The following is a 26,940-nucleotide window of genomic DNA, read 5'->3' on the forward strand; positions in this document are numbered from 1 at the left end:
TCTGCTGCTGTTGTTGTTGCTCACATTATACACAGAGTCCGGCCGTTTGGGTATGTAGATAGATCTCAGAAAGCTTAGTGCTGCTGTCCAACAGCCTCTGCCTGGCTGAGGGAAAAGGAGATACTTGGGAAGATGCAAGTCTTTCAAAGGACACTTAATCACATGAGTCACTTCACGTGGGTGAGAGCAGAGCAAATCCATGCTTTTGCTAATGCTCTTCTTTCCAGCTCTGTGTTATCGGCTGGTTGAAAAGCCACTGTCTCCTAGAGGAGGCATTGTTGGGGCGTAACTTGTGTGACTGCCAGATGTACCTTGGGATAGCCCAGAAGTCATTAGACCTATTCTATCCAACCAGTTTTAGCCTTTTAAAAAGTTTTTATTCTTTTTTTATCAAAAATGTAGACTTCTCTCATGTCTGCAACCTCAGAGGAAGTAGGCTCAAATCTGTTTCTCCCCTTGGAGCCCAGCGAAGGGTTTTGTCTGCTTTATTTGCACGTGTGGACATCGTAGACTCGTATGCACTCCTGGCAGCGGACGTAGCAACACCAGTGGAAGATACAGTGGCACTTCTCTTTCCGTTTCTCAGTCCTCGTGTTGTGCCCGCGGCCGCAGCACAAAAGGTCACAACCGTCAATCCCATGGGAAGTGACATTACAGATCCTGTCACGGGTTCCAAAGGAACCTGTCTCAGGGTTGGGCTCACAAAAGTTTGGTGAGTTCTCATAATAAACCAGGTCCTTCTCAGTTGGAGCCTTGAAGAAGTTGTATTTGGGCCTGAGGGTTTCAACCCAGCCACGGGATTCTCGATGTTTTTCCACCACCATTTCGGAAGCGCTGTCGTACTTGTCCTTGAGGTAGTCACCGATGACCCTGAAGTCTGGCTGAGACCACCAGCAGGTCTTCACTTCACAGCTGCCTGAGAGGCCATGACATTTGCACTTAAGATGCATGAGTTCAATAATAGACTGAAAAAGAGGAGAGGAAAGGCAAAGAAGGAGGAAGATGTTAGCCTGTGATCAAAACACATATTGCATTCTGCTATTTAGCCAAGATTTCCTAAAAAAATGCAATGTTTTCATAGATACATTTACACTTGTGAACAAAACCCATCTTATCCTCCAGTCAATGCCCTGTACAGATGCCTAGTCTAAGGCAGATAAAACCCCTGCAACTTATTTTTGTTTCCCAGTGACTATCTCTGGTTCCCACCCCAACTTCAAGCACCTACCAAGTGCTTTTACTAAGGGCTGAAAATATTTCTGTGCATACTAACTTCTGTCTTCTCAGTGTTCATGTGTGAACGTTGCAGTACTGTCCCACAAGAACACAATTCAGACACGTAGGGCAGAGGAGTAAAGAACACACAAACCTACTAAAACAATGTCTTCATAAACGAAATACACAGCCACTCCACTGGAAATTAAAGAAATATCAAATGTTTTAACCATCTAGCATAGAATTCCATCCTATACGTATGTTTCATGTTTACTTAAACAAACAAGGGTCTAGCCTTGCTGTGGCTATGTTTGGAAACCTGAAAAGCAATGTATTTTTGTTGTTAAGCCAGGCTTATGTTTTTTTTTCTAAAACCATTTCAAAGAAAAAAAATAGGAGCCCAACTTTTTATTTTGAAAGGCTCAGACTTCAACACAAAATACTGTCCTGGAATAAATGGAAAGGTGATTATTGATCCCAGAAGTTTGCTATTCACTATATGAATTGCTATTATGAAATTAGTTTAAAAGTTTCTAGAGGTGTTGCCCCACAGTACTCTGAGGTGGGAGACAACCTTATGCAACTTACTTGATAATCTGCATTTTCAGGCTGATCAGCAAATTTCCGAGTACGTGAACAGACTAGTGCCAGCCTGAGTCCAAAAGATTTGCCATGAATCAGCACCTTGGTGTTCACCAGGTGCTTTCCTGTGTTATTTACGGAGTATCGCCCGCCGCAGAGGTGGTTGTAATTAGCCATGAGGGAGAACCACAAAATGTTTGGTTCATATAATCATGCTGAACTTAATCAAAGCTTCTGGTGTAGCGGTAGGGTTTGAGTTCATATGGGAACTAATATGAAGCGTTGCCTATGGCTCAGGTTTAGCTGGAAACACTTGAGTATGGAGGCCTGGAAGAGCTACCCCATGAATGCTGGCACGTAAGATTGGAAAACACTAGTGCTTTATAAAGCAATAGGATTTCAGATGGTGGTGTCACCTGCTGTCTAATCTTTGACATCTCTAAAATGTCAGAAGATAACTCGGTGTCAAGGAATGAGACTTAGAGCAAAAAGAGCTCTGCAGGCCTGTGGTCACAGGGATGTTTGCTCAAAGCTCAATCCAAGGATTCTCACTTTAAGGCAAGTCCCTCCTTTCCACTCTACCCAGCTTCTCCACAGTCCTATTTGTCTCGTTACTTACCCCATCAATGGCCACCAGCAATGCGTGATGCCTTGGGGTACCTGGGATAATTTGGGCCAGTGCTGGAGGAGACCACATTATTGCTTGTAGTCATCTACATGGCAGACAATTCTTGTTTCTGGTGGTATTTAATTTTGAAAGGTTGTATTTCCTATTTGAGACCAGGCTTTCTGTGGTGTGAGGTGGGATAACTCCACTGGACTTTGATGGTGTCTACCTGGGGAATTCACAGGGGAGCCCTGTCCTGCCTGAGGACAGCCGTTTCTTCTCACAGTACAACTGTGGTGGCTTTGCTATAGCTCATTGCACAGTCATATGTTCTCCTAGACATATGTAAGGCCTTCTGCTGAGGGAACAAGCCCATATTTTCCTTCTGATCACAGCGAGGTATCTTTCTTCCACTGAGGGATAAGCTATCTCAATTTCACTACCTGAGACAAAACATTGTTACCTGAGAAGTAGAAGCATGGTCTCCATTAGCAAGAACTTTGTGGTTCAGATTTATAAATTGTTTCCCTTAGATTATGTTCTTCTGGTATCTACAAGCTATTCCTGACATGAAAACCAGGATGTGCTCTCACTGGGATTGTCCCACTTTATGGAAAAGATTCGCTGTGTATGAAGCAGTCACTGAAATGAGGGCAAGGTTTTGTACTTTCTGTTCCCTTATACATTTTACTCCATGACTATTTGAAGCAAAAACAGATTAACCGGCTCTGGGGCATGGTCCAAGTTTAATCAGGAGGTACCAGAGTCACATTGCCTGTTATTTCCTTTAAATATTCTCTGGGAAATAGAAGAGTGTTGAGAAAGAGGGGTGGTAGGAAATGCTCTCCTGCTCTTCCCCACCCTCCAGCCTACAGAGCAGAGTGGTGATCCCAGGGGAATGGACAGCTGCACTCAAGCTACGATTCAGTTGCCTAAACACAGGCATCTAATCCCATTTGTGAGCTCCAGAGGTGTCTAAAGCATCAATCCCAAGATGGCAGAGGACCTGCAGGAGATACACAGTCATTCCCAGTAGCAGTCCAAGGACAGGCTGGATACTTCAGGATATCTCAGTTTATACTAAGATGCATTTGCTTAAGGAGCTGAATCCTCCCTGTAAACCCTGATCCTTCTCTCTTAACTTCAGGTGTCTGCAGTACAGAGATCTCTGGCTGTACTCCGCATCTTCTTCCAACAGCCAATGGAAGGGAACAGGCACAGTTAGGGCATCATTAACTGGGCTATTTCAAATGTCTCCTTCAAGCTGGGATGAAATCCCATCCTAGACCTGTCTGTCTTGACCCATTCTCTATAAAAGAGGTCTGGACAGCTGCCTTCAAGGTAGACATTTACATCTGGGTGGGTGAATTTACTTCTAACTTTCATAGATCAAGTATATCGACCACCTCCCTGACAAGAACTACCATAGGACAGGTATCATCACTTCATGATGTAGAACTTCCCACATTTATGTTTGGTTATTCCTTTCAGCTCCCTCCCACTGTTCATTATGGCCAGTAAGAAAAGGTTGAAGGGAGATTGAAATAGGTGAAACTAAATGTCCTTACGGTCCTTCCAGCTTCGTTGTTGTGCCTGTTCATGGCTGATCGAGCATCTGGTCTGTTCTCGCGGGCATCCGCAAACTCCCGAGACACCATGCTCCCAAACTCCACGTCCTCGCTGCAGCCCCCCCCATTTCCAGCCTTCCCCAGGAGAGCCCTTGTGGCGGGTGTCACAGCCGCAGATGGTGGCTGAGCCTTCGGCGCAGGATCTGGTCACCGCAAAAGCCACTCCAGCAGAGGCAATGGCATGGACAAAGGCTGATTCCCTGGTAGCTGTGAAAGAGAGAAATCAATGAATAGCGGCCAGTGAAGGGACCACGAGTGGCTTTGATCAGCCCTGTGAACACCTTCGCTCGAAGGCATGGCAGAAGGCCAGGAAACTCTTCTCTTCCTTCTGGTCCAGCTTGGAACTACTCCAAAGACATTTTCTTATCCTAAGAAATAAGCTCCTGTGTAGGCAGGACCAGGCTTGATTCAAGACCACTGAGGTCAGCCAAGAAGTTTCAACTAAGGTCATCCTAAGGTCTTAGCACAGGGCCATGGCAAAACAAAAAACAGGGCACACCTGAGTTTCAGGGGACATACAGAAGATACTATATGGTACTTTGCAGGCAATGCACCACATAGTGATACCCTGAGCTACTGTCTTGGCTTTAGATGCACAGAATTTGGGCTATGTTCCTGGAACATGGAAAATGCAGGTATACACTTAATGATAGTCTCCATCCTTTGTGGTGGGACCAGCACCAGGTAAAGCACCTCTTCCTCCTTGACTGGGAGAGCTGCTGATGGCTGGAAGATAGGATAATGCCAGCATGGCCAGATACTCCCCAATCCTCACTATGTAAACTATACATTGTCCCCACCCTCCATCCTAAGGCCACCTTTTTTTTACCAGGCTGTCCAGTTCACTTAGAGACTGTGTTCAGTATATGACAACTTGCATCTATTCAAAGTTTTACTTACTTGCCCGATTACCTGACAAGGGGACGGGAAATGAGCTTTCCTTTTCTGCCCACTGCCTCAGGCTGGTAGGTGGGATCAGCCAAAAGATGTCATGGTTAGGGATTGAGGAGCCTTAGTCTCTGTGGAGACCTTCCTCCATAGCCTTTCATCCTAGCTGGAGCTGGGTGGGGAAGGGCAGCTCAGCATTAGCCTGGCTTTCCTGGGTGACAGTGCTTTTTTTCTACACTGTGCCAAAATGAAAACCAAACACTTCAAACTGGTTTTTAAATGAGGAATATATCAACATATCACTTTTTATTCCCCCTCCCCCAGTTTTGGTCTCATGAGATTTTGTCATTCACTAGAAATGACCCTGGAGTTCAACACCGCACCTCAGAAAATGCCACTGCAATGCTTTTTGGTTACAGCAAAATGACATTTTTACCACAAACAGGGATTTTCTCAAACCTCTGAGGTAATTCCAAGAAGACACAAGAATTCTGATAACTGGCCTCCCTTAACCACTCCCCCCACGAGGTCACCTTGTGCCTATAGACCACTTAGCCAAGAACACATCTCTGACACGTTTCAGATGGTTTGGCTAGGACAGTGTTGGAATATGGATGGATCCATCAAGGCAGAAGCTCAGGTTTTCAGGTGATGCAGCTTCATCAGCTTCTACTGAGCTTTGCATCAGCTAACGAGGTGCCTACTCAAAACCACTCAAGCCTTCTCTGCACTGTATTTTGCTGATCTGAGCTTTCTCTGAGCATTTTGGCTTAATCTTTGCCCTCTAGATGCTTCCAGGCTTTACTAACGTGAAGAGAGTTTAATACTCCAAGTCAAAAAGCCAACATGTTCTTGGGGAGAAATAAAAACTGCATGCTTGCAGAGAGGTCCCGGCTGGACTGAAGGCTTAAGCAAGCACTGGTGCAACACCACTTTGCTTTGGGAAGAGTACCAAATACAACAATATGCAAATCAAATAATGTGCATGAACTTACAAGCTGAAAGTATGAGCAATGTCCTGGAACATGTTCTCAATGCGCATCGTGAGATTAGTAAGTCACTGAGGGCTAGAACCAAAAAAGGAAAATGCAGGAACCTTCAGTTCCACAATGTGATTTTAAAAAAACCTTGTTCAGCATCTGTCCACTCTGGAGGATCCCAGCTTCCTACAAAAGATGCATCATGCAGTTAATAAGCTGTGTGAAGGCTCAGTTTCTGAGCATGAACAGGTGAGTCCAGTTCTAACAGGACTGGGAACCTGGCATCTTGCCCTTGCCTAAGCCCAGGTGGGATCCAGAAATTGAAACTTCAGGCTTCATATAATGTCTCAAAGGGTATCAATGACCAGCCCTGGAGTCTCTGAAAGGCAAAGGGGAACTTCTCTTAGAAGCCATTCAGATAAGCTGGTGGGACAAATGCCATTACCCTCTGGTAGGGAGGTAGAGGGTATAGTGCCTGAGAATAACCGACACCCCTTCCACTTCCTCCCATTCTGGCCCAACTAATCTTGGAACCTTTTCATAGAATCCTAGAATGGTTTGGGTTGGAAGGGAACTTAAAGACCATCTAGTTCCAGCACCCCTGCCAGGGCAGGAACACCTTCCAGCAGATCAGGTGGCTCCCAGCCCTGTCCAGCCTGGCCTTGGGCACTGCCAGGGCTGGGGCACCCACAGCTGCTCCGGGCAACCTGCGCTGGCACCTCATCACCCTCACAGTGAAGAATTTCTTCCTAATATCTCATCTAAATCTCCCCTCTTTCAGTTTAAAGCCATTCCCCCTTGTCCTATCACTACAGGCCCTTGTAAGACACCCCTCTCCAGCTTTCCTGTCGGCCCCTTTAGGTACTGGGAGGCTGCAATAAGGTCTCCCTGCAGCCTTCCCTTCTCCAGGCTGAACAGCCCCAGCTCTCCCAGCCTGTCTGCACAGCAGAGGGGCTCCAGCCCTCTGAGCATCTCCATGGTTTCCTCTGGACTTGCTCCGAAAAGTCCATGTCCTTCTTATGTTGGATGCCCCAGAGCTGGACACAGCACGGGGGGGGGGGGGGGGGGGGGGGGGGGGGGGGGCGGGGGGGGGGTGTGTCTCACGAGAGTGGAGCAGAGGGGGAGAATCCCCTTCCTTCACCTGCTGGCCATGCTTCTTGTGATGCAGCCCTGGATTTGGTTGGCTTTCTGTGCTGCAAGTGCACATTGCTGGGTCATATTGAGCTTCTTCCACCAACACCCCCAAGTCCTTCTCAGGGCTGCTCTCCATCCGTTCTCTGCCCAGCCTGTGTTTGTGCTTGGGATTGCCCCGACCCAGGTGCAGGACCTTGCACTTGGCCTTGTTGAAGCTCATGAGGTTGTCAGGGTCCCTCTGGGTGGCATCCCTTCTCTCCAGAGTGTCGACTGCACCACACACCTCGGTGTCATCAGCAAATGTAAACTTTGCTGAGGGTGCACTTGATCCCACTGTCCCTGTCACTAACAAAGATATTAACAGTGCTGGTCCAGTATGGACCCCTGAGAAATGGCACTACTCACTGGTCTCTACTTGCACATTGAGCCGTTGCCTATAACTATTTGAGTGTGAGCATCCAGCCAAATCCTTATCCACTGAGCGGTCCATCCATCAAATCCATGTGTCTCCAGTTTAGAGACAAGGGAGTTGTGTGGGACAGTGTGGCTGTCACTGGTCACCTCCTTATTTTCCAGGTGCCTTAGCACAGCTTCCAGGAGGATCTGCTCCATGATCTTGCCAGGCACAGAGATGAGACTGACTGGCCTGTAGTTCTGCAGGTCTTCCTTGTTTCCCCTTTTCCAGTCAGTGAGAACTTCACAAGACTGGCAAGACCCCTTAGATATGATGGATAGTGGCTTAGCAGCTTCATCCATCAGTTCCCTCAGGACCGGCAGATGTATTCCATCAGGTCCCATGGACTTGTGCACCTTCAGGTTCCTTAAATGGTCTCAGCCCTGCTCTTCTCCTGCAGCAGGTGGTTCTTCATTCTCCCAGTCCCTGTTTTTGCCTTCTGTGAGTTGGGCGGTGTGGTTGGAGCATTTGCCAGTAAAGACTGAGGCAAAAAAAAGTTGTTGAGTACCTCAGCCTTCTCCATATCCCCGATAACCAGCTTTCCCATCTGCTTTCAGAGTGCGCCCACATTTTCCCTAGTTTTCCTTTAATCATTGATGTATCCATAGAAACTTTTCTTGTTGCCCTTGATGTGTCCAGCCAGATAAAATTTTATGAGGACTTTAGCTTTCCTAACCTGATCTCTGGCTGCTCAGACAATTTCTCTGTATTCCTCCCAGGCTACATGTCCTTGTTTCTGCCCTCTGTAGGCTTCCTTTTTGTGTTCAAGTTTGTCCAGGAGCTGTTCATCCATGCAGCCTCCTGGCATTTTTGCCTGACTTCTTCTTTGTTGGGATGCATCATTTCTGACCTTGGAGGAGGTGATCCTTGAGTATTAACCAAATTTCTTGGGCCCCTCTTCCCTCCAGGACTTTATCCCATGGTATTATACCAAGCAGATCTCTGAAGAGACCGAAGTCTGCTCTCCTGAAACTCAGGGTAGTGATCTTGCTGTGCACCCTCCCCACTGACTTAATGATCTCAAATTCCACAATTTCATGGTCACTGCAGCCAAGGCTTCCCTTGAGCTTCACATTCCCTACCAGCCCCTCCTCACTGATGAGAACAAAGTCCAGCATAGCACCTCTCTTCACTGGCTCCTCTGTCGCTTGGAGAAGGAAGTTACCATCAATGCATTCCAGGAACCTGCTTGATTGCTTATGCCCTGCTGTGTTGTTCCTCCAACAGACAGTGGGGTGGTTGAAATCCCCCATGAGGACCAGGGCTTTTGAATGTGGGGCTGCTCCTGTCTGTCTAAAGAGGGGCTCAACCACTCAGTCTTCCTGGTCAGGTGGCCTGTAGCAGACCCCCACTATAATGTCATCTGCCCTGGTCCCTGCCCTCCCTTTAATTCTGACCCATAGGTTCTTGATTGGCTCCTCATCCATCCCCAGGCAGACCTCCATGCACTCCAGCTGGTCATTGACACAGAGGGTGACACCCACTTCTAAAGAGCCTGTAGCCTTCTGTCAAGCCATAAGAGCCATCCCACCAGGTCTCAGTGATGCCAATAAGATCATGCCCCTGCAGGCTCGTGCAGGTCTTTAACCCCTCTTGTTTATTCCCCGTGCTACGCGTGTTTGCATAGAGGCATTTAAGTTGGGTCCCAGATGAAGGTGACTGACTGAAGCTGCCTTTTGATATGCTGCTATGCCATGGACAGGAGAGGGAGATGATAATTCTTATTCTTCTTCCCCCTTCTGTCTGATGGCTGTAGCGGCTAAAGCATGCCGCTTGGGTAGGTTAGCCCTCACCTCTTGGGAATCACCCCTTCCTCTGCTCAGGAGAGACCTGATTGAGGCCTTTGGCTATCTGGGAAGGTTCTGTAGGTGCTGAACTGATGTTTGCAAATTCTGTGGAGAGGCACTGAAAAGAAAGCATCTACAGCTATGATGTTTGTGTAGAAAACCTTCTCTTGTGTGGGTATGAGAGGGGTGGCCTTGACTTGGAAGTCCACAGGTCATGGATCGCACCGGGACTTCAGCAGGAGCCATTAGCTCAAAACAGAGGTATTTCTCTGTGCGTATGTGTGCAGAGCTCACCAACACCCAGGGAGCTTCAGGCAACGCAGCCGGAGGGTCTGCAGAACTTCTGTATTCACCAGGACTTGGTTGCAGCTGAACAAGGAGTTAAGAGGACAGCCCTGGCTGTAGATCCTCCATCCTAAATCCCAGGTCCATTACCTAAGCTCTTCACTATCGCTAGCCTCTACTGCAAGCCTACAACTCGAGGAGGGTTGTGATAGGATTTGCCATAAGAAGCACTGATTATACTTGGCTCTCCTCTTCCCAGAAAGAGCCCGATGCCTTTTACAGCCTGTGCACGCCGTAATCACTCCCCTGCTTTTGAAATGCAGCCACCCCTGGGGTGGAGTGCAGCCACCACTTAACAGCACACAACAGGAAGCAAATAGCATTGTATCTGATGGTAACTACCTGGGGAATGTAGGCAGGCAGAGCAAAGCAGCTGAGATCTGGCCCCGGGCACTGAGGTTAGGAGTTTGTCTCTTGAGAAAGTTGCAGCCGATCTCTTAATGACTCTACGAAATTAGGGCACTGGGTTTACAGCTCCTACCCCTAACTTAAGGCACCGAGTTCAATATTGACGCAGATGGAAGAGCGCCATTGCGTGAATCACGTCCTGCCACCTCCTAAGTTATAGGACTGTCCTCCGATTACTAAGCAGACCTGACCCTGCTGAGCTCTGAAGAGCTCCCCAGCCTGTAGCCGGAGGCAGTGTGGCTGCAGGAATGGGGGAGGAGTGTATAAAGATACAGATAAGCAGAAGGAAAGCATGCACTTGTAATGGAAATGAGGGGTTATTAAGGTGCCATATAAAAATGCAAGAGACTTCGCAAAGATAACAGGAAAGCGCAGTATATTTGTCAGGTCGCCTCATTCCTCTCTGGGTGGTTCTGGTAGCAGAAGACAAGCAGCTCGTTATGACTTGAAGAGAGCTTCTGTAAAGGCATCCGGCAAGAGAAGGTTAATAGGGACTCATGCCTCTTGGGGAAGCTGACTTAAGAGCATTTTTACCACTCTGTTTTCACCGCAGCATAAGGTCAGCTAGAAAATGTTGCCCATTTCTTCTGCTGCAAGCTCTGCCTTCAGCTTGTCTAACTCCTGCCTGCTCCTGAGTTTTCCTGCAGGGCTTAGAGACTTGGATGGCAGGTGCTGCAAGGTATGCTGTTCTGAACCCTTTTGAGGGAGTTGACTGTTAGTGAACAAGGGGCTGAGACGTACAGAGGGCCTGTAAGGATGCTTTGTAGCTGCCCTCTGATGCAGGGGACTCCAAGTCACTGGTCACTTCTGGAAATCGTTTCTTAAAGAGCCCAGACCATGAAGCTGAGAGCCTGAATGTCCTGTGCAGACCAGCTCCAACTACCCTGGCTCAGCAGCAAAAACATCTTGAGGTGCAAAAACTACAGGTCTGAGCAGCAGCAATATGATGGTTGAGAGGCCCGAGGATGAGGTGACCTGAGATTTGATTTCCTGCTTCACAGGGCTTTTTTATGTGACTTTGGGAAAATCCTTTAGTCGGTCTGTGCTTCTGCTTCCTTACCCATACACCCGAGGAGAATCCTGCTTATCTCCTCAGGAGACTGCAATGCTAAATTCAGCAATGTCTTCAGAATTGTGGGCAGAAGATGTTGGAGCCAAACAGAGCGTCATCAGGTTGTGGGATGAAGAAGGCAAATGAATAACCACATAAATATCTCAATTGCCTTATATATTAAATCTTCTCTTGTGTGTTCTTCTGCCCAGACAGTGACCTATTTTCCCTGAATCTTTCTCTGAATGGCTAAATGATTAACCCCAGGTCAGGTAGATATCCCAGATATGTGGGAGGAAGGACTGTGGTGATGCAGAAGAATGAACATAATGTTTTATTTGGTCTTTAAAAGCTACAGCCCCTTTTACTACCTTCATATCCATAGCGCTGAGCCCTGTCACCCCCAGTCTTGATACCCTAAACCTTTCCCTCCTCCCCAACCAGTGGCCTGGTGGTAACAGCAGGTTCATGGGGCAAGGCAACACAACCCACCTTCAGATGTGTTGGGAGCTGAAATTGCAAGTCCCTTGTCCTGGATCACAGCTTGAATAACTAGGTGGTATTTTAGAAAGGGGGCACTGCTGTTTCCACTGCCTGCTCTTAGAAAGAAAACTGAGATCTGTGCAGTCAAAGAAAGAAAGAAAGAAAGAAAAGAAGGGAAGGGAAGAGAGAAAGAAAAAGGGGAAGGGAGAAAGAAAGGGAGGGAGGAAGATATCTTGTTTGAGATGGTTCTGGGCTGTACATCTTGCAAGGAAGGAAGCAGATCCTAGCAGCTGGAGAACAGACAGCCAAGCAGTAGAGATGGACCCTGATCTAAGGGTTTTCCACTCAGTGTGCCACTTTTCCAGATGGTCCTCCTGAAGGTGTAGAAGTTCCTGTGCAAAGGAAACCTTGATGCCTCCAGGGTGATGCCTCACACTGACTCTGCTGTGTGAAGACAAACTTCCCATGCCAATAACTGTTTACTGCCCAGGACCATGTCACCATCCTTTTTGAAACATAGCTCTTTGAGTAAGACACTGACTTGATGCCTTTTTGGGCTCATTAACGTATAAACAACATGGAAAAGAACAAATTTGTCCCAGATAACTCCTGGACATCTATGACAGTTAAGGAAAGAGTTCCCACATCTTAGCCACTCCTCCCAGCCATCATGAGCATGTCTGCTTTTGAATGGAGGCTCCTACTCCCTGTTCCACACTAGGAAAGACACTGTCATGGTAGGACTGCAAGTCTTGAATTTCTGACACTGCAGACTTCTTAAGTGCCCCTGGGAGAGTCACTTAGCAAGCAGTGCAAAATGGAGAAAAGACCTCATCTGCTTAGCAGGACTGCAGGGGGAGACATGCGGTTTTCTCTGAGCTTCATTTTTCAAAGCTAAAAGACAAGAGAAAGCTACCTGTTGTGTCAGCTGCTTCAGGCACCCAAACACCCATCTTTGAGGGGCAGAAGGTGTAAAGTCTTTCCAGCACTTGTCTGGTAGGACACGCACCCAGGGAGTGCGAGAAAGGGTTTCAATTCCCTCCTTGGTTTGAGGGATTACAAACCCAGAGCTGTCATGTTTAGGATTTACACATCAGTTGGCACTACGTTGACTCTAGATTAAAAAAAATAAAATATATATATACACACCTCTAAGTAATCTCCAGGAGCCAATAAACTGGGGGAAGACTGGCGTTTATTACTTAGAGCCAGCACAGACCTGCTCTTACACTGGGGGGGCCTGTCCTGACAGCTCATTTTCCCCCCAGTTACTGTGGTTTGGGGTCCTTCTTGCAGGTTAGACATCACAGGGATTGCAGGGGAGGAAGGTGGTGAGGAATTTGTGAAGTGAGCTTTGAGAGTTTTGGAAGCTCAGTCTTTGACTTCAGTCAGGTGAATTTTGTTTTTGACTGGAGTATAAAGAGGACTACCCAGCTGCTGTCAGCACAGTGGGGTTTTCTCCTTGAATCCATCAAGAGAGCCACCTCACCGAGATGCGGGAGGAAAGCTGTGCTGTTCCCTTGTGGGAAGGGTCACCCATGAACTCCTCCACGGTGAAAGCTAAACCAGAGGGGCTGGAATGAAAAGCCATGTTACATTGCTTTGAATGAAAAGGAAGGATGCCAGAAAAGATTGATACCAAGCGCTCGTCACCATGGATGCGGGAGCTGAAGCACTGGTGGTGTAAGAGTCAGTGCCTGCTCATTAGAGCCTACACTGAGCCAAGGCTGGAGAAGATGGCCTCAGCTGTGAAGGGTACCTCTCAGAGCTACCTTGGGCCAAAGCCTCATCACTTGTTAAGCAGATGTTAAATGACCCCCAGGAGAAGTGGATTTCTTTAGGCTTACTCTGACAGCCTTGCAGGCGCAGCTACTTTCAAAATAGCAGAAATGAAATCCAATGGGACTGATGAGTCAGAGCTCACAGGAGCTGCAAAAACATACGCAGACGTCACTGTTGGCTTGTGCTGCCATAAACGGCATTGCCTGCTGGCCCTGAAATCTGCGCAGGATGAGCAAGGACCACCTGCAGCAACACAGCCTGGCTTGTTCCAGATACCGGCACAAGACAGAATCATTTACATCAGAAAAGGCCTTTAAGATCATCAAGTCCATCACTAAAACATGTCCCTAAGCACCACCTCTACATGTTTTTTGAACTCTTCCAGGGATAGTGACACCACCACCTGACTGGACAGCCTGTTCCAGTGCTTGACCACCCCTTCAGTAAAGAAATTTTTCTTAATATTTGATCTAAGTCTGTCCTGTCACAGCTCGAGGCAGTTTCCTCTTGTCCTATTGCTTGTTACTTGGGAAAAAGAGACCAACTCCCACCTCACTACAACCTCCTTCCAGGTAGCTGTAGAGAGCAATATACCCCAGTCCTCTGCGTAGGTGGCCTCTGTGATAAACTTGCCAACCAGCAGATGCCTCAGAGCCAAGAACTGAGAATTCAGGACATGGGGATGATGTCCCCTACCTTACAATACTCTTTGCACTAGAGGGGGCTTATAAGAAGGGTGGGGGCATGTCACATCACTATCAAAACTAGCCAGCTGCAACAAGACTTTTACCATCCCATCCCAGGTTAACTTCAGTAAGCAGCTCCCACACCTTGCCCCAGCACAGCCACCAACCCCCCACAAGGTTTCAAAAGTTCATCTACTGTCTGGGCTGTTTCTTCAGCCTCTTCAGTCCAGTCCACCTGCTTCTTGCCTCTGCTGTGCCTGGACTTCTCCCAGCTGCTCTTCCAGCCAACCTTTCCTCACCCAGAACCCCTTTCTTCTCCCAGGGCCTCTCCTTGTCTCTCCCACATCCAGGGCACACTCTCTCCTCCCTCTGCTTCTTCCAGGTCTCCCTTCACCCAGCACTCCCCTTCCATCCCCCTTTGAGCTATTTAACTACTTAGCAGGAACCAGCCACAGCTGCACCTTATCCACATCAGCCAGCCCACCGCCCCTGAAGCCAGCCCACAGCTGTGTATTATCAATGTTAATTAACCTGCCTTCATTCCTCTACAATTCCTCTACAGGGGCAGTCTTTTTAGTAGGGCCTGCTGCATTAGGACAAAGGGTAATAGTTTTAAACTAGAAGAGGGTAGATTCAGACTAGATATGAGGAATAATTTTTTTTTGTGCTGAGGGTGGTGAGACACCAGCACAGGCTGCCCAGAGAGCTGGTTGATGCTCCATCCCTGGAAACATTCAAGGTGAGGTTGGACGGGGCTCTGAACAACCTGGTCTAGTTGGAGATGTCCCTTCTCCCTGCAGGGGGTTGGACTACGTGGCCTTTAAAGTCCCTTCCAATCCAAACCATTCTATAATTCTGTGGTTCTAAGAAATAAAGGGTCACATCTCAGAGCACAGGACATACTTCTCCCCAGGGAAAAAAGGAGGGAAGGTGGGAAAAAAATGTTAAAAGACATTTCTTTTTTTTTCTTCTTTTTTTTTTTTGTTCACAAAGATGCAAATGGTTTGCCAATCAGAACTATTAAATATTGGCACGGCACCAGGTGAAGATGGAGAACAGGGAACCCCTTGGCACACGCCAGCTGACAGATCCATCCATGCTGCAGAGACAATGCCCAAGTGCTGGAGGGGGAGAAGCATTGTTCCCATCATAGAGGAGGAGGAGGAGGATCACAGAGGTGTCATGGCTGCTTTGAGCCTGACATTGCTTGTGGGGAAAATACAGGGAACGTTGGAAACAAAATATTGGCTCTCGTAGCCTTGGAGGCAGGCGAGCTTCAGTTTCACCACATTCCTCTCGATTGTAGCAATAGAGGATCCCGTATCAGATAAACCAACTGAAAGGGTTTTACATAAACTGTCTGGCTCAGCCTCAAACTTCCTTCAGCTCCTCTCTGGAGCAGCCCCTGCTCCCAGCGTTCATATTTCCCCTGACTCATCCTCACCAACCTCAACATGTTGGTCTCCTGCAACAGCATCTCCTGGCCTAGCACCAAAGGCTCCTCAATTACCCCCTTACCCCTTAAAAGGGGAATCCTTGCACATGGTTGCTGTTTGCTTTCAAAGATGCACCTTCCACCTGTTAGGAAAAGTGGAAGGGAGCGAGCTGTGGCCTTGGATGTGCTCAACACAAGGACTATAAAAGAAGGGGACAGGTCAGACTTCTTGCTGGGAAGGTGAATCATTCCACAGACCACATTCCCAGATGTGACAGCATGTGCTGTATTCATACTAGGTACATTGGAAAGCACTTTCCAAAGGCAAAGCTTTAGGAAGAGATCCTGAGCTGCTTTAAAGCTTCTTTACGCTGTGTCACTCCCAAGTCTCAACACCAAGCAGCCAAGTGCCCTGAGCCTGATTTTCTGCTCTATCACAGCAGCATCAGTCAGGAAGTCCTTGTTGTTACCCTGAGAAGACCCTGGAGGCTTTAGGAAGGTCAGAGCCTGGTGACTGCCTCACCCAGTGGCCTACAAATACTGCTCACAGTCCCTCTCTGAACACAAGTGATTCTGAAACTCTGCCTCAGTTCCCCCCATTTGCAAAAATGAACAAAATTCATATATCATGGCACATAAAAAACCACTCATAAAGCCATTTAAATGGTGATCACTATTGAGTGAAACCACAGACCACATCTGACGTATTGTCCATACAGGACAGAGACAGAAAGCTCAGCTTACACTCTATAGCCGAAGCATTGAGCATCCTTTCAACCTACAACATTACAGAGGTGAGGGACAGAAGGGAGGACTTTTCTTCTCACCCAGTACTGCATGATGCTTTATTATCCTAGGAGTGATGCTTATGCTTGGTTCACTCTCTTTCCACAGGGTCTTCCATGAGAACATCAGTCCCTCAAGCTGCCTCTGTGCTGAGCTGTGTGGACATGGCTACTTTCTTACCAGCACCTTATCTGTGCTTAGAGCCATTATAGGTCTTGGCAGTAGCTCCATGACTTTCCAGAGCAGCTCTGTGTTGCACAGAGAAGACCTGTGAGAGCTATATAACCTCCCATCGATCTTGTCTAGAAGAGCATGATTGCATGGGATGCTTTGGACAAGAGCAGAGCCTAAATGATTGTCCGGGATCCCTCGGACACAGAAGGATCAACAAGTCCATGCCTCAGAGAGCTGTTTGTAAGACTACAGTCTCGGCGTAGATTTAGAGACTGATCTGAATGGTTTGGAGCCAAACACCAGTGAAAGCCCAACGCCTGCTGCCGTTGTCAGGTGTATAGGCTTGTTCCAGGTTTCGCAGTCTTTAGCAGCATTTCCCAAGTGGGTTTATCTCCAAGTCTGGGGAATCCTGCTTTGCAAAAAATGCAGTCCTTGGGGGCTGCAGATAACGGAGGCTTTCAGCTCTAAGCCCTGAAATGGGGGGGGGGGGGGGGGGGGGGGGGGGGCTCCAAGAGCTAATGGGGAAATGCAGCTTTGGAGTACCCACACTGCAGCAAGTGATGTCCACCAGGAGCTGCCCCACAGACCCATGCTGGGCTCTGCATGATGCCACAGCCTATGCCCTTTGCGGAAAGCCAGGCCAGTTCCAGGTCCAGCTGATTCTGCACTGTTTCTCATCAAAATCCGGCTCTGGGATTTTTTTTTAACCTTTTTATCCTTTTAAAAATCAGGCCCCTAAATGCAAAGCCTTATGCAAATGCAAAGCATAATAACAAGAAGCTAACCACACTTTTGCATATCGTAAAGGAAAGGTTAGGTTTGGGTCCCATCTGTGTTTTGAACGAAGTTCTGATTGAGTTCTTGTTTCCTCTGAACCAGCGTGCTAGTGTCAACACATCCCTGGGAAGATGAAAGGCCCTAAAAAGACATTTGATCAGATTAGCTGTGATTCAGATCATTGGAGGGAAATTATTAAATGGGCAATTCCTGCCAGGGAACATGAAGATAAGACAGAATGTTGGATTGAAGGAGGTTGGATTACCAAGCTTGTAAAATCCTGAAGGCCAAGTTCCTCTAAAACACCTGAAGGGAACTTTTTTTTTTTTTTAATATTTTTTTTTTTTTTCGGCTGGCTGCTTACAGTGATCGTTGCACCCAGCACAACAGAGCTGCAACCTCCAGTGCGGCGCTCGCACTTCCAAACCTTTCGGACTCTACTGAAACAGGTAAAGCCAGATCGTCAGATGCTGGAGCAGCCCGGCAGCCTTGTGTGCGGTGCTGGGAGCGGGGCTGGTGCTCCCTGGTGCCCTCCCAGCCCTCCTGTGAGCCGAGGGTGGGTCGAGGGCTGGAATGCTCTCCCTAATTAGCTACTGTCAAAATAACCCCAGGTGATCACTGGTAACCAGACCCCCAAGACAGGCAAATCAGCAGGACAGTCTGATATCAGTAACCCAAGTCTGGTACCTGCGAAGCAAGCATCCCTCTATCTCTCGCTCTATCGCGCTATCTCTCTGTCGATCTAATCATTACCATGGATGTCTCCCTACCTACCCTGCTTAATGCAAGTACGTTTTATCTGTCTTTCTGTTGGCTTGGTCATGTGTGAAACGCTCGGTGTCTGATCACCCCCCTCCCACCGTCCCAATCCCCCCCCTCCCACCATCCTATAAATGCCGCCTTCTGAATATTTCATCGCTGTCTCGAGTCCTGAAGCAGCACGGTCCCCTCGGCCCTTCAAACTGCCCTGAATTACCCCGAGCCCTCGTCTCCCCAACCGTCCGATGGCCCTGGGAGGCTCTGGACAAAAGCAAGCTGTGTGCCAATTGGGGGTTATTAGCAGAGATACAGCGAGCTCATTGTGGCAGGACCGAGTCCTTAATGAAAGGGGAAGATGGAAAAGGAGCAGGGAAGGACCGGGGTGAAATTCTCCGGGGTGTGTTCCAGGTTAAAGGATCATCGGGGTCCCTTCTGGCCTCAAAAAAAAAAGACAAGGAAAAAAAAGGCAAGCCCCAAAGACTGCTATGCAAAACAGCCCTGCTGGTCAATAGGATACGGGGAAGAAAAAAAATATAATTGTATTCTGTTATCAGAAGCAACATGGTCGAACAAAAGGATTGCCTTCGCCCACCTGAGAATGGAATGTGAGGCTCCATTTCGCTGCTCTGATCGTATTTGACAGCCCCCCTCGAGACTGCCTGGTTGGTATGGCAAATCGTCCTTATTACCTGCTGGGGTGAATGAATCTCCCTTTGTGCTGGCACTGTCACGCTGCATTAGGTTGACAATGGCCCGAGATATTTTATATGAAATTTGCCCTCACTTGTGATTAGCCAGCACCAACTAAGTCATAGCAACCTAGAACTATGCATTGGCCGGGCCCCGTTGTCGGCCGAAAGGGAAATCCCTATTCAAATGGTTTAATAAAACAATCTAAAGGGCGTGTGAATCGTGAAAAGCATTTTCACTTTTCTCTTTAGCTTAATCTCATGGTCGCTGGGATATTGTGCTCTGAGCAGACCCCAGCAGGGTGTGGGCTAAGGTCCCCCATCAACTTCTTTTACAGCCTCCTTTTCTGTGAGTTAATGATATACCGGTGTGATTGCCTCCCGCAGCAAGAAGAAACACGCATTTGATGAAAAGGATGGACCTCCTAACACATCCTAAATGGCAACAATTTCTCATCCAAAGGTCACAGGTCATAACCTGGATTTTGAATCACCACCCAGATCTTTTTCAAAGCCCTGCTAAATCTGAGGGATTCTGCAAGGCCGTTTTACACACACAGACACACACACACACACACACAGAGACACCGCGTTATCTCCAGAGGTTCCTGCTCCGCTTGAGTCCTGAGTTTAGTGTTTGGATACAATTGGATTTTCCCCTGTTTTTGGGCTACAGTTTGCTGCCATTCACATCCCCTCAACCCCAGGTTGCAACCAAGGGGAAAGTACAAGACAGAGGCGGGCAATGCAGAGATGCATAGTGGCTCTGCAAGGCACCTCCTGAGCATCCCCAGAGGGTCACCCGGAGCTTGGCGGTGCCCGGGGTGCAAGCAACACCCTCGGTTAAATGAGCAGCTGGCCCTTCATCCAAACCCTGCCACGCTCCCAGCCCCAAGCATCACCTCCAGCAAGGCTCTGAGGTCTCAGAACTCTCCCCGCTCACTTGCAGGTGTAGAAGCTTCCCCCAGCACTGACCCCTCGATAAGTAAGGTCTCCCACGCACGGGCGAGATCAGCCGCAGAAACTTGGCTGTGGGGCAGGGTGGGAGGAAAGGGAAGGAGAAGCGTAGGGTTCCCCTTTCACATTTTTGCTCCTCTTCCTCACCTGGGCCAGGAAGCAGAGGAGGGCAGCGGCGGGTGCGGGGTCTCTGCAAGGCTAGCTGAAGGCCGGGTGCTCATCTTAGCATTTGCCTCAGCAGAGCAACGCTTCGCGTCTGCGAAATGAGGCTGGAAATCCCCGGGGAAACAAGCTCCCTCATGAACCTCCTGCAGCCAAGCTTCCAAGCACAAACGAAAGGCGAAGGGGAAAGCAGCACGGGAACCTGTTTTGTTTTCCCTGCTTTCCTCTTCTCCATTCACTCCCGCTTCCCACCGTGAAGCCTTAGCCCAGGTGGGGGGTTCCTCTCGTGGTTGTATCTCAATATTCCCCCTCGGTTTTTTCCTACCAGAGCTCAGCGAGGAGAGCGGGGCTGCAGGGGGCACACACAATGAAAGCAGCCCAGGCTCTCAGGAGGGACCCTTTTGGTTTTCCAAATCCACATTAGCCTCTCCTAGAAGGTGTTCACACTAGCTGGGGTATGCTTCCATCGCAGCTCTCCAGGTAATCATAAGCTATCTGGGGCAAGGAGTGATTTTGTTATGATGTGCTTGTACAGTATTTACCACAATGAGGCCCTGATCTCTGCTTGGGGCCTCAGAGTCTACTGTAATACAAATAATTAACCATAATAGAGCTGGGAAAATATCTTAATAAAACCATGGAATCAATTTGAGGCAATTAAGCAATTTTTTGGTTTGCAGAACTTTTTGCTTTACAGGCTCAATCTGGAGAAGGAAGGGGGGTTCTGGGTGCTGGGGGCACTGCAGGCAACTGCTCACCCTCCTGCAGCAGGCTTTGGCAAGCTCCTTTTTTTTTTTTTCCTGTGGGTTTCAGTTTCACCTACTTGGGGAGGCAGAAAATTCTTCTGCAACTCCCAAAGCACAAAAGCCACTTTTTATAAATAGCTCATAAGAGGAAGCATGGCTTGGAGGCTGGATCTGTGGTTGCTGAGGGAGAAGGGGCTCAGTCCCCAGCAGCGTGACTTTCCAACAGCTCATCTGCCCTGCCTCTGCCCCACTTGCCCACCTGTGAAATGGGGAGCAGTCACAATCTTCCTGCTTTCTAATCCCAAGCACTTTTGGATGCAGAGAGCTGCTACAGCAGTGGGGATTGCAGACCTATTTAGACAGAGAGGAATAAGAAAACTGCAAAGCCCCGGACACAGACTTGATGATTTATAAGCAATTTTATGTCAGCAGATAAGCTTTGGTTGACAGATACTCTGATTATAGCTGAAGCTCTTGTATAATTTGTAAGTGGAAAGGGGAGCTAAATATATTGAACACTTGTTTAAAGCTGTATTCAGTTCCGTACTTGTCCGTCACGGAGGGAGTGCATGTGAGGACACTACAGCAAGGAGCACAGCTTTTGAGGATGGGCAAACTAACAAATCTACTGGCTTACCCATCCAAAACAATAACCTCGAGAACTGAATTACAAAACCCTTTCCTGAAGGAAATAGCTGTCTCCTCCACAAACTCATCCACTGGCCAAGTGAATGCAGACCCTAAACTTCGTCATGCACAGATCTTCTATGGCCAAGCCGTTGCAGGAACTCCGATGACCAACAGCCATGTTCTAAGAGGCATTCCCTTCAATCTTTCAGTCCTAGGAAGACACAATCAGAATAATTACACCAGAAAAAGTAGAAAAGAGGCTATCCCTCCATACACCACTGTGCATTGGGAGTATGGCTAAGACAAGCCTGTGAACTGGTGATCAGCCTGATGTTGGTCCCAGAGATGGAGAAATGAGTCCTAATACTTCAAAACTGAAGGAAAGGTTCTACACCGCAATGCTTTTGAAGTAGACCACACTATCTACTGCACGCATGTCCTAATAACAGTTCACTTCATTTACCACAAAGAGCTAGCCTGTCATGCTGCTGGACGGAAGATGTCATCAGTTTGATTTGGGAAGCCGAGCAAAAACATGCGAGGTGAATACTTGGCTAAGGAGACCACCTGGCAGTCTGTCATACCCAGAATAAGACAAAGAGCTTGAGTTCTTGGTGAATATGATACCACAGAAATGAGATAAATGGAAGTTTTCCATCAGCTTCACTGTCAAATGATAAAGAGGCATTAAATAATAGTAATACTAAAATAGTAATACTAAAATAGTAATAATAATAATAATAATAATAATAATAATGATAATGATAATAGACCTCAAAACAATTTCGAAGTTGTAGATAGATGTTGTCAAGACTCAGTTCTCCTGCTGCTACGTGATCCCTCCCACAATCAGAACTGCAACACAGTTGTGGCCTGCATGAGATAGCTACTTGACCTTATGAAAACCCCACAACCTGCTGCAGAAGCAAAGGATATCAAACACGTCCAGACCATTCTCTCAGCCAGTCATCATTTTTGTTCATCAGACAAAGCAGCTTCATAAATCTTATATTTACCTTATTTTGCCCAGGTTTCTTGAGCTCAAATAACACCCACCTACCTAGTTACAGAGATGCAGTTTTCTCGCCCAGCCCCATGCCATAGACTGGTTAGCCCTCATGATGAGCAGAGCTGGAAGTATGCAGAGATGCTCTCTCCTATGGAGATGATCTCTGCTGGTCTGAACTGCATATGGGCTTTGCCCTCCCAGGCAAGGAAAGTGATGGGCATCCAGAATGTGCATCAGCTCCAGGAAGGGACCTGAAACTCTCTGAAGAGGGATGGGGGCTGTGAGTGAGTGGGAAGAAGAGGCAGGTGCTGTGGGTTTTGATCCTGCTTCAATCTCTGTCTCTGGGTTCACCCATTTTAAGCCAAATGATAACATTTCCTTTGATGAAGCATTCCCTTCCTCAGGCTATATGTCATTATGGTATTTTTGCTTCTTCACTTTCACATTGGGAGGCTGTACCAGAGCTTTGCCAACCTGATTGCACAAAAACTTGCAATTCCGGCTTATACTTCTCATTCTTACTGCTTCTAATTCACCAAACACCTGATTGCTCTTATGTCAGCCCTGCCCTTGTATTTGACAACTGGACATGCCGTTATTCTTGATTTTGCATCTGCTGTTCTGCTATAGGTTCTTAAAGAGCATCCACATCCCATAGCTATGGGTGTGTGCACTCCAGAGTTGGTGGGAACAACTCATGGCTCCTTATCCGGCATCTTAACTTGGTGGGGGGAGGAAGGCTGATGACCTGTTCTGCCTGCGCCATCCTTGGTGACTTTAGTGGGAGTGAGTGGAAGGCATTTGCCAAAGTGCTGGAGGATCCCAGTACCTTAAGGGTTTACTGACAGTGCACATCGCTTTCATCCCTGCCTATCTTACAGCAACAGAATCAAAGCTACGCATCCTGCACTCTCTTGGGACGGGAGCTGCTAAAGATTCCTCTCTTGCTGTTAAATGTAAGCTCCCTTGGTGGCAACACTGCTGCTGCCCTATGTAATGAGTGGGGATAGATGATATGTGAAGTGCGGGGGGGGGGGGGGGGGGGGGGGGAAAGAACAACCAAGAACCCTTAGGAAATGTCTTTGAAAATAAGTTACTGAATAAATTGTAAATATATTTTGGCCATCAGCAGAACAACATGGGACCTGATTCTCCTCTTGGCCTGATGTAAATCGGAATAGCCTTTATCTAATTCAGTGGAAGTGGCAGGAAAGTTAAGACAGTGTAATTAGAGGTGTATCTTGGTACAGGAGTATTTTCTTCCTACAAAAAGCTTACTTTTTCTAATGAGACCCCCTCACTTCTTGCTATTTCGCATGAAACTGCTATCTAGATGCACCAGTCTCAGCCCTTGCTCCAGAAAACCTTAGAATCACAGTTATCAGACTTGGCCCTTGCACCCTTCTGCCCAAAGGCAGGATCCACTCTGCCTGAGCTACCCCTGACAGATGTTTGTCTAACCTGTTCTTGAAAACCTCCCAGGTTGGAGCTCCCACCCCTTCCCCAGGCAATCTATCCTCATGCTTCACTGCCCTTACCGTTAGCCCGCTCTTCCTAGAGCCTAGCCCCAGTCCCCCAGCTGCCACTGAACGTGGAGGAGAACTTATCCAGTTCACCTGGGCAAACCAAAGGAGGAGGTGGAAGCTCAAGGAAGAGGGGAAAACGAAGTAACGCTGTGAAGTTGCGTGGCAGATCAGTGGCAGGTCTGGGAATAGAGCTCAGGTCCCTTGACTCCGTGACTTAAGCCTGCGTAAGCCAGGGAGCCCTTACCTCATTAATCCCACTGGGTACCCTGCCTTTTCATGGCCTTCTCTCTTGCTTCCGTCTCTCATGTTAATTTCCCTTGCCTGCCAGCATCTCACATGTACCCTCAGAGGGAGAGGCTGTTGTTACATACGCAGTCTTCGACTGATTCATCCCTTTGCTTATACATGACTAACACTCATACTATTTGTCTAACTATTTCGATTGATGTACATTTATTATGTAAAAATTTAATTAAAGTGTTATTCATAAAAAAATATCTGGGCCAATTTAATTTTTTTTAAATACCCAAAGGGAATATTTCAATTAGAGACTAAATGCCAGAAAACACTGTCAGATTCCTCCTCCCCCCCCCGCCCCCAATCTGTAATCAAAGCAGCAGGTCTTGATATTATAAAGAAAAAGCCACCAAAACCACAACAATATTTACAGGAATTTGCTCTGCAGGTGCAGAGATCAATCCTGAGAGAAGCTGAGAACTTCCAGCTCTCAGTGGAAACCAGTGGAAGTTACTCTGAGGAGAAGCCAACTATGTACCCAGAGCCAGCTACGTACCTAGTGGATCTGTGCTAATGCTCTGATTGGAGAATTTGCTACATCTTTCTAATCAACTTGGTCCTGCAACCTTTAATCATGCAAATGGCTCCCGTCTTCAGTGCAGTTCCAGACTTGCCAGCAAAAGGCTTGCAGGACTGAGTACGGCAAGGGGAGTTGGGATTGTGCTGGCACAACAAAATTTCTGATAGTTATGGGCCTGAAAATGCACCCCTCCAAAAAGATGCTTCTCCATAGGTGGGAGGAGTAAAAAATCTTGGGCTTGCATAGTATGTGGCCCAACAAGTCTCTTCGGTGGACAATGTCATTCAGGAGCTTAGTGGATATATTAGTATTGCCTGCTTCCAGATAGGCAGTGACTACCAAAATGAAGCAGTTAAATGGAAACCATCACCCCAAAACCCACAGCAGACATCTGAATTTGTTTATCCTAAGAGGACCAACTTGATTTCGGTCTTGGGAAAAGGCTGAGATGAAATCACCCAGTCTTCAGTTTAGCATCATCCAGACCTGATTCACAACCTTGGTCAGAAAATTTGGTTTCCAGCAATTTCAGGTAACTGTGTAATAGTGGTTCAGTTCAAAAGTCTGCCCAGGACAACTCTCCACAACAAGGTTGGGTGTGTTATGCACAGTGCGCAGTGGGCGGTGTAATAGTGAGGGCACAGAAGTCTGGTGTGACTCAGACGGGGATGCCGTACCAGTCAGTGCTGATGGTGGACCTTGGCCTTCCTACTCCTTCCCAGCCTCCTGTTGTCCACCACAAGCCATGAAAACTTGCTCTCTCCAAAACTCCCAGTGCTCCCTAACAAACTTAAGACTTCCAACATGAAACATCAAAGCTTCAAGAGCAACAATGATCAAAGTGTCCAGTCACCCACTTCCCAGGTGGACACCTTCACTCCAGATCTTCAACTGCTCCATGGCTGACACCTGCCCACAGATTTTTGAGACCTTTTCAAGGCTTTTCAAGACTGTTATTCCTCACTGTCATTCCAGTACAAAGGAGCTGCAGAAATCTCAGAATTTTCCTCCAACTGGAGTGCCTATTTCCTACCCACACCAATGAGGTCAGAGATGCCATACTAAAAACAAGGTCAATGGAAGTGCTGTGTGTCACATGCAAGGAGTGGTCCCCAAACTCTCTAGCAGAAGGCTGTGAATGAGTCATGAGATTCATCCTTCAGGAAGATCTCCAAGCCCATTTAACCCAAGTCTTCATTTCAGGCACTTTTATGAGGTTGTTGCAAAGGCTTAGTCATTTATGTCTTCAGAGGGAGATAGCTGGGTACCTGAAGTATGCGTTGGTACATGATATACCTCCATGGAGCAGTAGCCTTGCAGTGCACACGTAGGAGCTCTTAGATATGCTAATATGTGAACACAGGCCTCATCTTGAAACCTTAAGAGGGGATTAGAGCAGATGAGTCCTCATTTAGTTTTGCAGAACAGCGGCAGAGATAAATCTGGCTGCTCCTTTGCAGTGTGTTAAAGGGGGATTTCCTGGTGGGTGGGTCTCCTCAGTGGGGTATTATTGTATTGACAGTGGGGCGGGAAGGAATGGATTAAGCAGCTGGCAATGGGATATGGAGCTTTTGCATGTGCTGACAATGGATATAAGCTGGGGAGGGTGGAAAGCTGTCAGTGGGCTATAGGAAATCAGGTTTGGTTCCTGGCTTATCCCTGGAGACCACACTGTTGCTCCTGAGCTGAGCGTTACTCTTCAGAAACTCAGCCATGGCTCCCACACTGGATATGTCACTGGTGACCAGCAATAGGGCTCAGGTGTTGTGGACACTGCTGGACCTCCTACTGTGGAAGGCCATCAGCCACTTGGAGCTGTTGAACTTGGGCCACCCATACACTGCCCAATCCTATCCTGCAGTGGAGCAATGCCAATCCTGGTAAGAAATGTTATCTACTGTCCATAAACCACTCCCAGGTCCCACTGTCCTCTTGGCTTTTCTGAATACGTGCAATTTTTCTGCTGTGTTTCTTGGCTATGGTGAAGGTTTTGGCATGCTTTTCTTCTAATCTGCATGTTTGGTCTTCTGTTCTGGATAAGCCTAGATGCTATGAGCCTCACCATCAACTTTGGTGCTAATTTTGGGGATTGGTGGAAGCCTGCAGAGAGTTCAGGAACTGAAAGCAGAGTTGAGCAAAGCAGAGCTGGGAATGGCTTTCCACTTCACCCTGGAGATGCCATCTAATTTAGAGAGGAGAGATTTTGGTGAGGAACTGCAGGGATTCTTCAGATTTCAGGGCCTGTGTTTGCCCTTCTTTTAGTGCTAAGTGCAACATGCCAGTCTCTGAAGCTCAGAGCCCTGTTGGGTAAATATATTTAAAATAAGAAGCAAAATGCCCGTGATCTGCAGATTGCCACAGTCTCACAAAGCTGCTTAGAGATCAAGCCCAGAAATGAAGAGCTCCCAGCTGGTAAGCCCTACACAAAGAAGACGCATACTTC

General features: G+C 47.7%; 1 protein-coding gene across 1 annotated transcript in view; it reads right to left on the reverse strand.

Moving 5' to 3' along the window:
* Nucleotides 1–485: 485 nt before the first annotated feature.
* The window catches only part of WNT3A (Wnt family member 3A), a 90,911-nt gene continuing 64,456 nt past the window's right edge, over nt 486–26,940 (reverse strand). Inside the window, 3 exon segments of the mRNA XM_040591937.1 lie at nt 486–965; nt 3,973–4,095; nt 4,097–4,239. Of these exon segments, the coding sequence (XP_040447871.1) occupies nt 486–965; nt 3,973–4,095; nt 4,097–4,239 (746 nt within the window).

This window comes from Falco naumanni, chromosome 4, assembly GCF_017639655.2.
Source record: "Falco naumanni isolate bFalNau1 chromosome 4, bFalNau1.pat, whole genome shotgun sequence".
Lineage (NCBI taxonomy): Eukaryota > Metazoa > Chordata > Aves > Falconiformes > Falconidae > Falco > Falco naumanni.